The sequence below is a fragment of the Mustela erminea genome, chromosome 21, assembly GCF_009829155.1.
Source record: "Mustela erminea isolate mMusErm1 chromosome 21, mMusErm1.Pri, whole genome shotgun sequence".
Lineage (NCBI taxonomy): Eukaryota > Metazoa > Chordata > Mammalia > Carnivora > Mustelidae > Mustela > Mustela erminea.
The window spans coordinates 37,503,429-37,519,667 of record NC_045634.1 but is presented as its reverse complement, the minus strand read 5'-3'; the positions used below and the strand labels follow the sequence as shown (position 1 = coordinate 37,519,667).

Sequence of the window (16,239 nt, the reverse complement as noted above, 5' to 3'; positions counted from 1 at the left end):
TGTGTCAGCTGAAGAACCATGAGATTAAGTCATGTCTGTTGCGCCTTCACTTAAATGTAATACTCGTAAAAATGCTCACGTATCACAGGTGGGAAGAACACGTTGACTTGTTATCCATTTTGTGAGTGTTACATTCAACTCCAAATAAAGCTTGGATTCTCCTGTCACCAAACCAAATTATGGTAATGTTGCATGCCTGAAATAATCTCCTAAGAGACATTTCAATTTTTGGGGGGGGGGGGTGCGGGAGGGTCTCTGGAATTTTCTGTGATGTAAAATAAAAGCCAGGATTTATAACACAGTTGACCCTTGAACAACATGGGTTTGAACTGGGCGGGTCTACTTACGTGAAGATTTATTTATTTATTTATTTATTTAGGGTTTTATTTATTTATTTGACAGACAGAGACCACCAGTAGGCAGAGAGGCAGGCAGAGAGAGAGGGGGAAGCAGGTTCCCCACTGAGCAGAGAGCCTGATGCGGGGCTTGATCCCAGGACCCTGATACCATGACCTGTGCCGAAGACAGATGCTTAACCAACTGAGCCACCCAGGGGCCCCGAAAGGAGATATTAAATGGGAATATTAAAATAACTCTGAGAAGTATGTTAAAAAATGTAGGGAGACAGGAGGCATGCATGAAGAGATGGAGTGATGATTGTAGAGAGACGATAAGGATAGAAAAAGTCAAGTGAAAACTTTAGTCGGGGCGTACCCACAATATCAGGGATGAGGAATGCTTCTAACGGGCTCGTCAGTAGATGTGACATGACTGGGAAGGACTTAGTGAATCTGAAGAAAAGTTAAGAGCAATCACACAGGGGCGCCTGGGTGGCTCCGTGGTTAAGCCTCTGCCTTTGGCTCGGGTCATGATCTCAGGGTGCTGGGATCGAGCCCCGTGTCGGGTTCTCTGCTCAGTGGGGTGACTGCTTCCTCCTCTCTCTCTCTCTGCCTGCCTCTCTGCCTACTTGTGATCTCTGTAAAATAAATAAATAAAATCTACCAAAAAAAAAAAAAAAAGAGCAATCACACAAGCCAGGACACAAGGAGTAAAGAGTGAATAAAGCAGAAGTAAGCGCCAAGAAGTGTGAAAGAATGTGCGACAGCCTAACGCACATGTAATGGAGTACCAGCAGAAGCTGAAAGAGATGGGCTGACGGCAATATTTGGGATGACAATGTGGCTGAGATTTGTTCGTGACCAACAGAAGATGTCAGAGCATAGATCAAGTACGTCAAGAACTTCAGGACGAATATTGAGAGCACACGGACACTCTGCCCTAGACACATCGTAATCAACGTGATGAAACAGAACATAAACGATAAAATGTTGCAGCAAGCCAGAGAGAAAGAACACACGCATGTCTAGCGATGCAGGAAGTAAGAAGCTACTTCTCACCGTCAACTGAGAGATGAGAAGACAAGGGAACCACATCTAACACACTGAAAACAAAGAAACTTTCAACCTAGACTTCTGTACTTGGAAAGTATCTTTCAAAAATGAAGGTGAAATAATGACTTAAAAAAAAAAGGAAGGCAAAAGCTGGGAGAATTCATAGTCAGTAGACCCGCACTACAAGAAAGATGAAGGAGCAGTCCTCGGACAGAAACTTGGGTTGACCCAGACACATACGAGCTCCAGAGATGCTAAAAGCAAAGGTAAACATGAGATATTTATTTTTCTTATTTTCTATTTACTCTAAAAGATCACTGTTGTAGTAAAGTAGTAGAAATGTAAAAACCCAAAGTAGTAAAAATATTTTGTGGGCTTTATAGCCTGTGAAAATAAAATGTAAGGCAGTGAATAACATAACGGAAGGAAAGCAGATATTAGAAATACACCCTTGTAAGTCTCTTTTACATGGAAGGGCATAATATCACTTGAAGGTAAGCTCTGCTAAAATAATAAAGATGTATCTTTTAAACTCCAGGCAGATCATTACATTTTTAAAGTTTTATCTAATCAGCCCATAGTGGAGATAAATTGAAGCAATAAAAATATTCAGTTAAACTAAGAGCTGGCAGGAGAAGAGGGGAGAATCAACAAAATATAAGTAAAACAAAGAGAAGGGCTCCAATATGGCATATGGCTTCGATCTTATCACCTCTTCTGCCACCAAATCCCATTGAAACCAATAAACCCTGGTTACTGACATACTGATATACATTGTGTACACACACACACACACGCAGAAGAGATATTCCTATATATAAAACATTCTCGGCTCTTCCATGTTGAGTTCAAGGACAGCTGCCGCCATATTGTTCCTTAGGAGCGAGTTCATATGGTACATACCCTTAGCACAGATTTTCTTATTTCCAGGATCCACCAGTATCATTATTATCTATAAACACTTTTAAAGTTTTATGAAATTTATTTATTTTGTTTTGTTTCGGTAGTTTTTCTGAAGAAAAGAGCCCAGAGGTAGGGTGACTCCTGTGTCCTACTGTGGAACTATGTCAACATTCCCATCCAGGTCAGAAGGACGGCTGACCTGGCGAACGCAGGAAGCACTCAATGATGCTGATCATTCGAGTGTTACTCAGATCACGCGAGAGAACCCAGGTCATACATACAGGATCAGGCCTTCTTGGAGTCACTTTTGCGACTGGTAAAATTTGATAATTCATCCCTTCAAATAATAATGTTTGTTTTCTGTTTGGGACGTTCCCGTCAGTGCCCATCTGGAACAACGGGTTGTGATAATTACCTGGGCCTCGTGCTTACTCCAAAGCCCTCATTCAGAAGCAGATGTGGACCAGCCACGGTAGCTCTGGTTTTAGGGAAAGACAAACTGATTCAGAAGCTCCTCTCCCTTCCTTGGGTCATCGACCTGCTCCTGACCCTTGGGGCCGTCGTTTGTAGAACAGAGCAGTGCATGCTGCCTTTCTGATGGGACTGTTGGGATCCTCACACAGGGTTCAGTCAAGGGCCTTTGTGACGAAGTGTCTCACGTTCCGTGGGTCCCTAGCAGCGCGACTACAGGCCATGTCCTTCCTTCTTTAAGTGCTGGGCATCCCTCAAACCAGGGCTTTTGGAGGACAAGTGAGTAAGTAGCTGTAACATGTTCAGAGCAGGACCCACACAGAGTGTGTGTTTTTGTCATTTTTCTTATAATTTCATGAATATCAATTTTAGTGACAAATCTGAATTTAGAAGCTTGGAGATTGACAGTACATATTTTAAGTAGATGGAAATATGTCAACGGATTAAAAATATGCAACAGTCTTTTGGCAGCTTAATGCAACAGTCCTTATACTGTTTGAGGTTGGCCTCAATGAGATTAATTCTATAAACCCTTAAAATGACAGATATTTTCAACTCTGGCCCAAGGAATCAGAAGGGAATGAGGGCCTATAAATAATACAGGAAGTAGAGAGGGCAACAATGACATGGGGGGGGTGGTGGTCAGAATGGTGTCAGCACCAGAAAACAGTCCCTCGGAACAAAGGTTAGCAAATGAAAATGTAGCATTATGTCTGGGCAGCGAAAAAATGAATACGGTAAGTATTTGAGCAAGGCCTTGGATATTTAAGGAAGATGGATTTGGTGGGAAAAATCTCGGTCTTTCTTTTTTAATGAAGTATACTGGTTAGGAATAAAGTGGAAAGTAGATAATTATATTGTTGCCGCTGTAATTATACATAATAGCAACTGAGAACGAATTATTTTATGAGCACCTCTTTTTATAAGAAGTGAGTGAAAAGCCCAAATCCATGAGATGAGTTTGAGAGAAAGACAGAAGAGCATTCCTGAGTTCTAACATTGCTAAAAATATTAGTGAATTTATTAACACTATCATAAATAAGGCTGACAGTTTCCTATCTACAGATGTTCACAAAATGTATCAAAGTAGCAGATTTTTTTCCCAGACATTTCCTACATAAATAACATCCACAGCATCATTTTACACTGTCACCAAAGTAGTCCTATTCAAATAAATTGGAATAAACTTGCATACAAATGCCTGTAATAAGTAGGGGAATTTAACTGAAGTGGGAAACAGCCCCGTGGTTTGTGTCTGGTTCAGAATATTTATCATCAGCTGGAAATCTGGTCTTTCAAAAACATGCGTGCATTTACATCTGAGCAAACCGTCTATCTCGATTCAAAAGAGCACTTATTAAAACTTATCCATGTATTTGCTTATTTGCAACTGCTTATTAAACATGATGAATATCAACATTAAGCATTTTCAGTGCTTGAAAACATGTCCTAAAATAAACCTGACTCTCATTGGAAATTCTTATTTCATTTTTACAAGGTTTACCTGCATCATCAAATGCCAGAGAAGAGTTGCGAATTTGACCTTTGTCAACCCATTTATCAGACTCTTAACGCATCTGCACATTCATTTTTAAAAGGTTAGCGTCTCCTTTGCAATACCTTCTTCCAATTAAAATGAATAATACACAAAGCGGCAGGCTCGGTGGTGGCTCCGTGCTGGGCCTCTGCTAACAGCCTTGGAGGCTACAAGTGGAAAGGCCTTATGACCATAATTTGTGGGAAATTATGATTTTCTAGGTTTCGGGATATTAATATGAACATCCGCTATCACTCACAAAAGAAATCAGGAATCACACAGTGTCGCTTTGTGCTTTTCAACAATTACTCCAGATACTAACATGTGCTGTCCTCATTCCTTTGCTTTTTACAATATATATTGCAGTGAGAGAGATTTTAAATGATGCACGTTCATGCAACTTGTGGTTTTGGAACAACACTATTTTCCTACGTAGTAAGGGCGTGGACTTCCATTTTGCTCAGAAAAGCGCTCGATAAAACAAGGGAAGTGGGACGCAGAAGAGTTGACCTTACTTTTGTACTCCAGGTGAAAGCCAGCAGCTGCCACACTGATATCGGACTGGAAATGCAGGTAGAGCTGGTTGGAGGTGCTGTTCAGAAGGGCTGGGACTGTGGTTCCTGCAGGAGACATGGGGTAGGACAGTCATTTGACAAATGCATTCACTTTTCTGTCTATACTACAGATGTGGGGTCTGCTTCAGTTTGCAAATCCCTATGGCCTGGTGGCTACCCCTGCAATCTGCGTACTGGCTCTAATCCTTCTGTACTTTGAGCCTTTCTCTTGTTCTCATACCATAGAGGGGCACATGTTCTCTGTTCTCCTCACTCGTCTGAGTGCACTAACTCACCAATTCTTGTATTTCCCCATGCACTGGCTTTTTGCATTGCATTCTTCTTCTTTTTTTAAGATTATATGTATTTATTTGGGAGAGAGAAAGAGTGCACGCACAAGCATGGCGGGGAGAGCAGAGGGAGAGGGAGAAGCAGACTCCCTGCTGAGCAAGGATCCTGATGCGGGGCTCCCTCCAGGGTCCTCTGATCAAGACCTGAACCTACGGCAGATGCTTAACCAGCCCAGCCACCCAGGTGCCCCCCACACTGCATTCCTTTAACAACACAATTATTTTGGTTTTTTTCTTATTTTGGCTTGAACAAAGAAGGGACATAACTTAAATGAGCATGTCTTATGGAGGCCCAGGGGTGGGGGGAAGAGACAGGGGGACAGTTAGCCTAGGGGACTGATCCAATATATTCTTGAGAAAATGCTGCTTTTGACTACGTTTTCTCTCTTCTCTCCTTGTGTGCGCCGTGCTAAATGATGTTCCCATTGAGATAGGCACGTGGTTCCAACTAAGCTCGTGTGAAAAGGAAAAGGCAGGTTTATGACAAATCATGTCTTTACTTAAAATGTTCCGCCTGTGTTGTGATGACCGACAAGTCAGTAGGAGATGTACAGACGTTGAGGACAAGAGCGACAAAGACACTGTGACCCTGGAGGGGGCTGAGGAGGAGCAGAATGCCCATCAATAGGAATGTTAAAGTATTCTGGTGGGAGGCATTCCATAGCGAAACGATAAGCCGCTTTAAATTCCGTGTTCGACGAGTGCACATGCTTGCCGCCTGCCCGGCCTGGCTCTCTAAGCGCATACTCAGCACGGAGGAGAGTCGAGGAAACGCCTGCCGGGTCCAACTCACCATGCTGTGAGCAACTGACTAGACCAAGCTACACTGAAAATGACCCTACTGTGTCAAGAAAGAAATACTATTTCAAATCAGAATAAGGAGATACGCTCATAATTGTTCAAGACAGATGAACACTGTCAAAGACGGAAGCTCCTCCATCATCCTTCCCTCTCCAGGGTCCCGGTGTCCTCCACCAGCTCCAAGTCAACGGCTCCAGGTGGAGACTCCAGTGGGCCTCACGTCCCTGGGTGTCCAAAGGACATTTGAAGATGGCGTGTGCCAAGCCTAACTCTTAATCCAAGCCTGCAAACGCTGGCCAGCCTCCTGCGCCCCTCACGCCAGTCAACAACACCGTCAGCACCTCCTCCCTCTCCCATCCGAGCTTCCCTTCTCTCTGTGACCCCGCGCTCCTCTGCAACCTGCCCACGGACCCCACCTCGCCCGCCTCTCCCTGCCCCTTCTACGCCATCACCCCAGTGCCCTCCACCTGCACCCGTGAGCTCGAGGAGTGCAGCCCTCTCTTGGCCTGTTTTCTGAACCCACTGTTGTCCTCAGAGAGTTCACTCTCTATTCAGGAGTTAGAAGAAAGGATTTTTTTTTTTAATGAACTTATGATTATTTCATACTAAAATTCTCATGGATTCGTGATGATTTTAGAATGGAATTTCAGCCTCCTTGATTTAGCCTAAAAGACCTTGCATGATCTAACCACTGCCTGTATTTCTAGCTACTTTTTCACAACTGATTTTTCTGTTCAAGGTGTCCTTATAATTGTAGCCTGTTTCTCTTCAACCCATTTTACCTTTTTTTTTTTTATAACATTCCATTATAATTAACATACAGTGTTACATTAGTTTCAGGTGCACGATATGACTCAACACTTCTACGCATTACTCAGTGCTTGTCCCGACAAGTGCACTCTTTTTTTTTTTCTTAAGATTTTATTTATTTGACCTCTTATTGTGATCTCTCTCTAGAGATCACAAGTGGGCAGAGAGGCAGGCAGAGAGAGAGAGAGGAGGAAGCAGGATCCCCTCCAAGCAGAGAGCCCGATGCGGGGCTCCATCCCAGGACCCTGGGATCATGACCTGAGCTGAAGGCAGAGGCTTAACCCACTGAGCTACCCAGGCGCCCCCATAAGTGCACTCTTAATCCCCAACAGCTTCTTCCCCAGCCCACACCCACGCCCCTGTGATGACGACTGGTGCGTTCTCTACATTCAAGCGTCTGCTTTTTGTCTCTCTTTTTTAATTTGTTCATCCGATTTGTTTCTTAGAACGCACACGTGAGTGAAATCATATGGTCAGTGTCTGTCTCAGACGGACTTGTTTCACTCAGCAAAGCACTCGCTAGCTCCGTCCGCGTGGCCGCACTTGGCGAGAGGCCATTCTTTGTCACGGCGAGTGAGGTTGCACCATGCGCCGCCCGCGTCGTCTTCGCCCGGTCACCGGCCGTGGGCCCGCAGGCTGCTTCGACGACTCGGCTGTTGTCAATGCGCCGCTGTGCGCGGGCTGGCGAGGCTGCAGAGAAGGGGACGAACCTCTTACACCGCTGGTGGGAATCCGAACCGGCACAAGCCTTCTGGGAGCCAGCACGGAGTCTCCGCCGACACGGAGCTCGCGCTAACGTGGTGCGATCGTCGCTCCTTCCCGGGGCTCCTGCTTCAGCGGCCCCGTCCGGCTCACACCAGGTCACTCACTTGCTCACGTGGCGGACAGTCTTCGTCAGCTTGATAAACCCGTAAGCCTCCTCACCAGACACCGCCGTTACTCCCCGGCTACACACCCGGCAGAACCTGCCCGGTCGGCGCAGAGCCCCGGAGCCCGGGGCGCCATTCAGCGGCGGACGGCGACACGGCGAGACCCACCCGTGAAGCACGGAGCTGCGCTAGCGCCTGCCCTGCGGCCACAGCGGCCACGGCTCTCGGCTCCCGCCTGGGCTGCTGGCACGCGCGCGGACCTCCCGCGCCCGCCGACCTCCCGCGCCCGCCGACCTCCCGCGCCCGCCGACCTCCCGCGCCCGCCGACCTCCCGCGCCCGCCGACCTCCCGCGCCCGCCGACCTCCCGCGCCCGCCGACCTCCCGCACCCGCGCCCGCGGACCTCCCGCACCCACCGACCTCCCGCGCCCGCGTCCTCCCGCACCCGCGCCCGCCGACCTCCCGCGCCCGCCGACCTCCCGCGCCCGCCGACCTCCCGCGCCCGCCGACCTCCCGCGCCCGCCGACCTCCCGCGCCCGCGTCCTCCCGCGCCCGCCGACCTCCCGCGCCCGCCGACCTCCCGCACCCGCGTCCTCCCGCGCCCGCGTCCGCCTTGTCCTCGTTCCGCACACAAACCGGCCCGTCACAAGTGCAGAACGCTTGTCAACGTCACTTCTAGACTCGGACGAAAGACGCGTGTTTCACTGACATTTTTAAACTCTTTTAAGTGCTCTGAGGCTCATCCCGCAGGCCGGGGACATCCAGTCCCCATCCGGACCGGGGTCCCTTCCCTGCTCAGAGTCCGCCGCAAACACTCGGGGCTTAAGCTCTTCTCATCACATCTGCTCATCCCCGAGCTCACGGGGCCCTCGGTTTCCAGCAGCTCCAAGGCGCAGAGCCCGCCTTCGGCCGACCGCTCGGCCTCTGCCAGTGTGCGGGACCCGCGCGCCGCGGCCCGCCACCTCCCTGCGGCCCGGGAGCGATCCCACCGTAACTTGAGTCCCCGGAGGGCCGGCAGGCCCGCGGAGCTCCGCACCCTCCTCTGGCCGTGCCGCTGTTTGCGCCCCGAGCCTTGCCGCCCTCTCTGCTTTCGGGAGCTGTGGGTCTGGAAGTCCAGAGCCAGGAGAGGCTCGGATGCAGGTACGACAACTGCTGCCTTCAGAGCATACCAAGTGCCAAAGCAGGCTGTCCCCTGGCACGAGGTCCGGAAGCATGCCGGTGCGGGGAGGCAGAAACAGCATGCCGGTAAGACACCCGGCCGTAAGCGCGGATCAGTGTGTTGCCTCCCTTCGGCAAGCGCGCTCCGGACTGTCGACCTCGGCTTAGCTCTGAGCGTCCTTCCCTGCATTTACCCGGGGTCCCACTCGGACCGAGCATGTGCCTGGGCATCTCTGGCCCGTCAGAATCCAGCTGTGCTCGCTCGCGAGTGTCTGACGGTGCGCGGGCGTGCTCGCAGCTACGTGTGCGGGTAAATTCCTCTGGAAGTTGGAGTCCCTAACAGATGTGGGGTCTGTGTCCCAAACACCTTCCTGGCTGTCAGGACGGGCCGCTCTGAGACGTGATGCCTTTTCAGGCCTGACGCGCGAGAGCACGACGCACTGTAAGAGCAGCCGTGGTGTGGCGCCTGGGAGATACTTGGAAGAGGTTTGGGGGTTTGACTCAGGTGCTGCCTGACCTCAGTCTGAGACAGAGACAGACACATAAGTTGTTTTTCAACCGTCAGCCCATCCCAGCTGGTTACTCGTGTTGAAACTACCTAGTAACGGAGAGTCCGGATCGCGGGTGCTGCAAACAGGGGTGACCCTACCACACGGTCTCACTCCCACGTGCAACGTGAGGACTAGCGCGGAGCGCCAGCGCGGAGGGGAGGAAACCTGCAGGGGAGGCACCAGAGAGGCGACGAGCCATGGGAGACTCTGAGTCCTGGGAAACCAACTGAGGGCTGCAGAAGGGCGGGGGTGAGGGACAGGAGAAGTGGGTATTGAGGAAGACACGTGTGCTGGGGAGCACTGGGCGCTACACGCAGCTGCGGAGTCCAGGACAGCACATCGAAAGCCAGTGACGCCGGCTACACAGGGGCTAAATCAACGTAATTTAAAAAAGGAGGGGTAGCCTGGCCTGCTCCCCAAAACAGAAGTAATTATTCAGAGAAACACTGTCTCTCCTCGCCCCACAGAGGGCACACCCAGGGCCTCCGAGAAGAACCGGGGAGGAGGGAGGAAGCCCAGGCAGTTGGCGCAACTCAACACACCAGCCAGAAACACTGATTTTTACCCACTTTTGTTGATTGTGTACGATGCTTGCTGTCTTCTCACTCTGGTACTATTTTTGTAATTTAATGTTTTTTTTCTAGTGGTTTTCCAACTTCTTACAATTGTAAAGCCAGTGTAGTTACCAGAGAGTGTTGCGCTGGCTTCCGGCGCACAAGGTGGTGACTGAGCAACCCCGCACAGTCCTCAGCGCTCGTCACAGCAAGGGTCTTAGCACCCGGCTGCCCACACAAGCAGTTTTTGTAGATTTAGGTCAAGTTTGCAGAAAGAATGATGTTGAGGGGGCGCCTGGGTGGCTCAGTGGGTTAATAAGCCACTGCCTTCGGCTCAGGTCATGATTTCAGGGTCCTGGGATCGAGTCCCACATCGGGCTCTCTGCTCAGCGGGGAGCCTGCTTCCCTCTCTCTCTCTCTGCCTGCCTCTCCATCTACTTGTGATTTCTCTCTGTCAAATAAATAAATAAATAAATAAATAAATAAAAAGAAAGAATGATGTTGAAATAGATCTAACTCATCTAACCAAATTCGCTCTCACGACAGCCTCTGCATGACCCGTTGCCTGGCTTTACCCACACTGGGGCCATCAGTGACTGTTTCCATTACGTGACTCGGCATCACTAACTAAACTCTTTTCAAGCACAGCTGCCTCTCCTCGCTTCCCACCCATGGCTCTTCTACCCAAGACTAGAAACGACCCAGCTCCCATGTCCTCCAAAACCTGCTCCCTGGCCACCCAGGGCTGTAGTGACCCAGCTTTTCTCTGAAAGCACATGTAGGGCAGCACGTCCCAAGGGCTTCCTGCTAGTTCTGGGTCTCTCTTTGGGAGACGAGACTCTAACGTACCCTTTCCAGAAGCTACTCCACTGCCTCTGGTGCCACATCTGCACACACGGGACCCACTGCACAATGTTCGACGTTTTCGTCTGTTCGTCTGCAGTCGACCGGGTTACGGTGGGGTCAGGAACTCACGTCCACGCACCCACCCGCCCACTCTGACACAGATTCAGTCACTGAAAACATCTAACACGTTTCCATTCTAGAAGGTGAAGACGATATTAAGTCCCGGACCCGTGAGTCGTACGCGACTGTGTATGGAGCCATGCTTTGGGAATCACGTTGCTTCTACGCGCTACTGCTAATTCCTGAACCATGCCCTGCCCCTGCTCGGACCTTGACCAGGACAGATTGTCACCAGCTCTTCTGCAAAAGCCGCTGGATTTGGCTGCCTCAGGTGACACACAAAACACACAGGTGCCAGTCAGCCGGAGAAGCAGTGGGGATGCTGGGCCGCGAGCACCGACCCCGCACGGAGAGCGGCCCCTGGGGCTCCTCTGGGGGGGGGACGGCAGCGGAAGCCTCTCCCACCACACAAAAGGCAGCTGGGAGATTTTTTTTTTTAAGTGCTGCCGCAGGCAGTATATTTGTGATTACATTGTTTTAGTGTGACCTACATAGAGCGACGCCCAACAAAGAAAACAGAGAAAGGATGTTGTTGCCTCTACTGATCCTACCATCACCACAGATACTTACTTCCCCTTAATACGGACTGTCAGCTACAAATTGGTATGAATTTTGATGGACTCTATTCATTTATAATTTATAACCTGCCTACTCTCAAAAATAATTTTAGACGGCTTACAACATAAGCCTTACATATACAGAGCTGTTCAAACAGAAATAAAAATTCTAAAAAACATGAATTTATTCAAGAAGTCAGTCGATTCTTTTTCCTGAAGTATATACCGACTTCTCATACTTGTTTGTTTGTACTCGACCACTAACTTTCAAAATGGGTTCGCTATTCTTTCATAGATATTTTTAAAAGTACCATAGAAACAGGAAACGTTTAAATACTGATTATGTTTTTTAAAATATTCAGATTTTATGGCTGATTTTTCATTTTTTCCATAGAAAGTTTTACTAAAATCTCCTGTTAAAACATCTCAAATCATCTCTACCTTAAAAAAGGTGCCAACCTAGTACAAAAGCTTCCACATACCCACTGTGTCTCCACATAGCATATCATAATTGTGTCTGTCTCCACCTCCATTCATCTATGAGTACATGTAAAACTGTCCTATCCTAAACCACTAGTGAGCAAGTCGCAAATGTGACGGTCTATTTCTTGTAAAAATTCAGTATGGTTTCCTGACAACAGAACATGGCTAACTCTGAAAAACAAACAAACATGCGTGTTTATGCGGCAGAGATGTGACACACAGATCTCGTTCGATTTCCAGGACTCTTCTCTCTGGCAGCAGAGGGATTCCGTCCGTGATCACTCAATGCATCCGTCTTCCCTTCTCTTCCTCTTCTTCCGTCGGGAAGACTTTCGTAGTCTTCCCAGGCCTTCCTCGATTTGATACTTTTGAAAAATACAAGCGCATTTTTTTTGTGTAGAATATTTTTCAATTTGAGTTTGTCCGACAGTCTTTGCATTTTGGGCAAGAATGTCAGAAGGCGGCGCTGTGTTCTTGCTGGGTTGTCTCCTCTGCTCCCTGCTCGCTCCCGGGGTGTGAGGGAACCGGCTCGTTCAGGCTGAAAGGCTGCATGTCATCCCAGCCCTGCGTACGCGGCATCATGTCGGCTGTAAACCAGCCAGGATGGGAGTGTAGACACTCCTGTGACTGCAAACCAACCCGTGGAGCTCTCCGGTTTGTCTGTCTGGACGGCAGGTGTACCAGCACAGCAGTGCAAACCCTGCCGCACGTCTGGACGGCAGGTGTACCAGCACAGCAGTGCGAACCCTGCCGCACGTCTGGACGGCAGGTGTACCAGCACAGCAGTGCGAACCCTGCCGCACGTCTGGACGGCAGGTGTACCAGCACACCAGTGCGAACCCTGCCGCATGTCTGGACAGCACGTGTACCAGCACACCAGTGTGAACCCTGCCGCATGTCTGGACAGCAGGTGTACCAGCACACCAGTGCGAACCCTGCCGCACGTCTGGACAGCACGTGTACCAGCACACCAGTGCGAACCCTGCTGCATTCTTGGTGACCCTCACGTTCACGCTTGGCGACGGTGGCCTCTGCCAGGCTCTTCCTCCTGCAGTTACCACTTCCTGCTTTTGATGAGCACAGATCAGGTGGGGATGCGCACGGTGACGGCGTACGTGCTCCTTCCCGTTGGAACTTTACATGTCAGTTTTAGCACCCACTGATGTCCCAGCCTGAATCACTCATGATCTTAACGGTTGCCAAATGGTGATGCTCTAATTCTGCCTCCTTCTAGATTTATTAGTTTGCATTCTGTAAGGGAAATCTTCATTCATTTCATCGATGCACGTATCCTCTTATAGCTGGATGGATTCCTAGATTTCTAATTTATACAAAGTGGTTCATCATGTATTTCTTTTTCTTCCTACCAGAACCTTGAGAAATGAGTCCTCATTTGTCCAAGAACACTTGGCTCTTCTAGGGAAGACGGTATTACGTTGTGATTTAGAAGCCCAGATCAGTACTAGAGGGGTTCACTGCTGCTAGGCTGCTGTTTTGTATTTGTCAAAAGACAGAGGTAAGAAATATGCATGCGTGCACACTTACTTTTTAATTTTCATCTATACATATTAAAACAGCAAGTTCGCCGTGATACTCTCATTCAGATCCAGTTAGATTTCCTCATTTCCATCCATCTAACTCCTTCCTCCAGCGCTGAGAAACCTGCACTACTCTCAGTGTGACTTACGTCCTCAGCTCCCGTGTAGGCCCCAGCCTTTCAATGTTCCCAGCTGCTGGCTTGTTCCTCCGCTCTTTGCGTAGTCCCAGACTGTACCAAACACACCCAACTAGCATACGGACAAAGAAAGTCAGCCAAAATGAAGTCTTAAAACTCATGCCATCCCTCACAAAATTAGGTTCTACTATGAAGATGCCAAGTTATGTCCCCTGGGTCTGAAACCACTCTTCCCCACAGCCTCACAGATCTGTCCAGCCAGTAGTAAAGAGGAGATCCAGAAGTAAAATGATGCTCTGTTTTTAAAATTTGGACAAATGTAGCATAACCCTCCAAAGAAGAGGGAGCAAGCCTCCGAGAACCTGTGTGGGTTAAGGATGAGGGTCAAGGCCAAGGTTTGGCTGGGGACCCACAGTGAAGCACACATGTAGAAAGACAGAGAAGGAGAGCCACAGAGGGCTAGAAGCCAGAACCTAAGATAATTTACCCCAAAGCTTGCAGGGGTGAAGATAGGTGACCCTTCAGATACTTGGTCTCAGCTAAAACTTAGAGAAAGAAAGAGACAGACAGGGCCCAATGATCCATGAGTAAGAGGATGAGTTAAAAGAGGCCAATGATGATGAATGTAGTCACATTCCTTTCCTCAGTGGGTCATCAGGTTCTCAACCCCAAGAGCAAGAGGCTCTCACCATCAGAAAAGCCATGGCTCTTCCCTTGGGTGAGGGTAAGTAAAATGATATCGAAACCTCAGGTTTCCATGTGGAACTATGTGCGAGGTGCAGGGTGTAAAGCCTCCCATTCCCTGCTGTTGCTGTATTACATACAGTGTCACACAGCAGTCCCTTTGAACCACCCGGGGTATATGCTAAGACCACAGGGTATATGCCTGAAACCACAGGTGCACCACACCCTATAGATGTTACGTGTATTTTCCTACATGTGCACACCTGTGATGAAGTGTAATTTATAAATCAGACACAGTAAGAGATGAACATCTAAATACAACAGAATAATTACAACAAGTACTATAATAAAAGTTTTGTGAACGTGGTCTCTCTCTTTCTCTCAAAATATGTTACTGTCCTGTCCTCAGCCTTCTCGGGACGGTGTGAGATGATGAAATGCCTGTGGGACAGCATGACGGGAGGTGCGCGACCCCAGCATGTGACAGAGTGTCAGGCTGCCCCGGACTTCAGACAACATGTCAGAAGGAGGGGCCTCTGCTTCCAGATGGGCCACTGACGGCTGTATGTGGGTAATTCAGACCACGGAAAAGCAAAACTACAGGTAAGAGGGAACTCATATACGTATGTAGAGCATAAATTAGCAATTTTCTTGATTATTTTTTCAGTTGGACATATACAAGAACCATGAATCATTTCTTCAATTGAACATACCTCTGGTATTCCCAATGGCTACAACTGTAAAAAAAGTCAAATTTGTGAACATGGCTCTCACTCATTTTTTTCCCCCATGGAATGCACATGTAGCAAAGGCAGAAAACAGCCCAGATAAGGTCGATGTGTTGATTAGGCTCATTCACAAAAACAAAAACAAAAAACAAAAACAAACAAACAAAAAAACCACTATTGTCTTGGAGGGTGGAAATGTCCTAGGAACAATGCAAATCTCCCACAAATCAAACATCTTCAGGTCATCTCAAAAAACATATAAACTTTTGAATATTAAACTAAAATAATCTAAGTGGTCTGTTTAACTTCAGAAAAAAGCATGTTTGCAATATTGCGATATTATAATAGATTTGCATGTGGTACAATGTTGTACACTTTTTAATGAAATTCTACTTAAGTATAAAGAAATTCAACCCAAGTGCCTGGAAGAATATCTTGTCAGCCAGACTCTTCTTGCCTGGACTATTCGGAGCAATACGGACGTCCTTGTTACTCACGGTGGACTCCTCAAACCACACCTGAGTTCATGGTCACCAAGATCGTGATTATGTTTAGGATAATTCATGGTGGTGGTTGTGGGAAGGACAGTCATGTACTAAGAGGCTTGGGACTCTGAGCCAGATGGCATCAGCCTGACCTCCCAGCCTTTGGGGGTTGGGGAGGAGATGAATATTGAATTCAATCTGTATCCAGTGACGGAATTAATGATGCCTACGTCGTGAAAACCCAGTTAAAACTCTAGACAGCAAAGTTCAGGCGAGCTTCTTGACTGGTGATGCATGTGTCCCTGGAAAGTGACACAACCTGAGGACACAGAAGCCTCAGGTTCAACACCTCTCCAATGACGCTCTGTGAGTCACCTCATCCGGCTGTTCCCAATCTGATCGCTTGGTGATGCACTGTACTCATAAGCATATTGCTTTCTCATGTTCTGTGAGTTATAGCAAAGAATTCTGCAAACTAAGAGAAAGCCCCGATTTGTTAGCCAACTGGTCAAAGCGGGGGTGGCCTGGGACACTGAGCTTGGGACGGCCATCAGAGGGGAGTTGGAAACCATGCCTTCAAGCCGCGAAGTGTGTGCTAACTCCTGGTGATTATGGTCAGAATTATATTCTACTGATACTTACGTCAAGTATTTTCTAAAAGAGGGAGATGATGGAGGACCCTTGTGACGAGCACCAGGTGCTGTTTGGAGCTG

The 16,239-nt window shown here is 48.4% G+C and overlaps 1 protein-coding gene across 2 annotated transcripts in view; it reads right to left on the bottom strand.

Annotated features, from left to right (window-relative positions):
* CSMD1 (CUB and Sushi multiple domains 1) overlaps positions 1-16,239 on the bottom strand; it is a 1,941,062-nt gene that overhangs the window by 197,907 nt on the left and 1,726,916 nt on the right. For both annotated transcript variants that reach the window (XM_032328946.1, XM_032328947.1), the window contains one exon: positions 4,818-4,922. In XM_032328946.1, the coding sequence (XP_032184837.1) occupies positions 4,818-4,922 (105 nt within the window). The remainder of the gene's footprint in view (positions 1-4,817; positions 4,923-16,239) is intronic.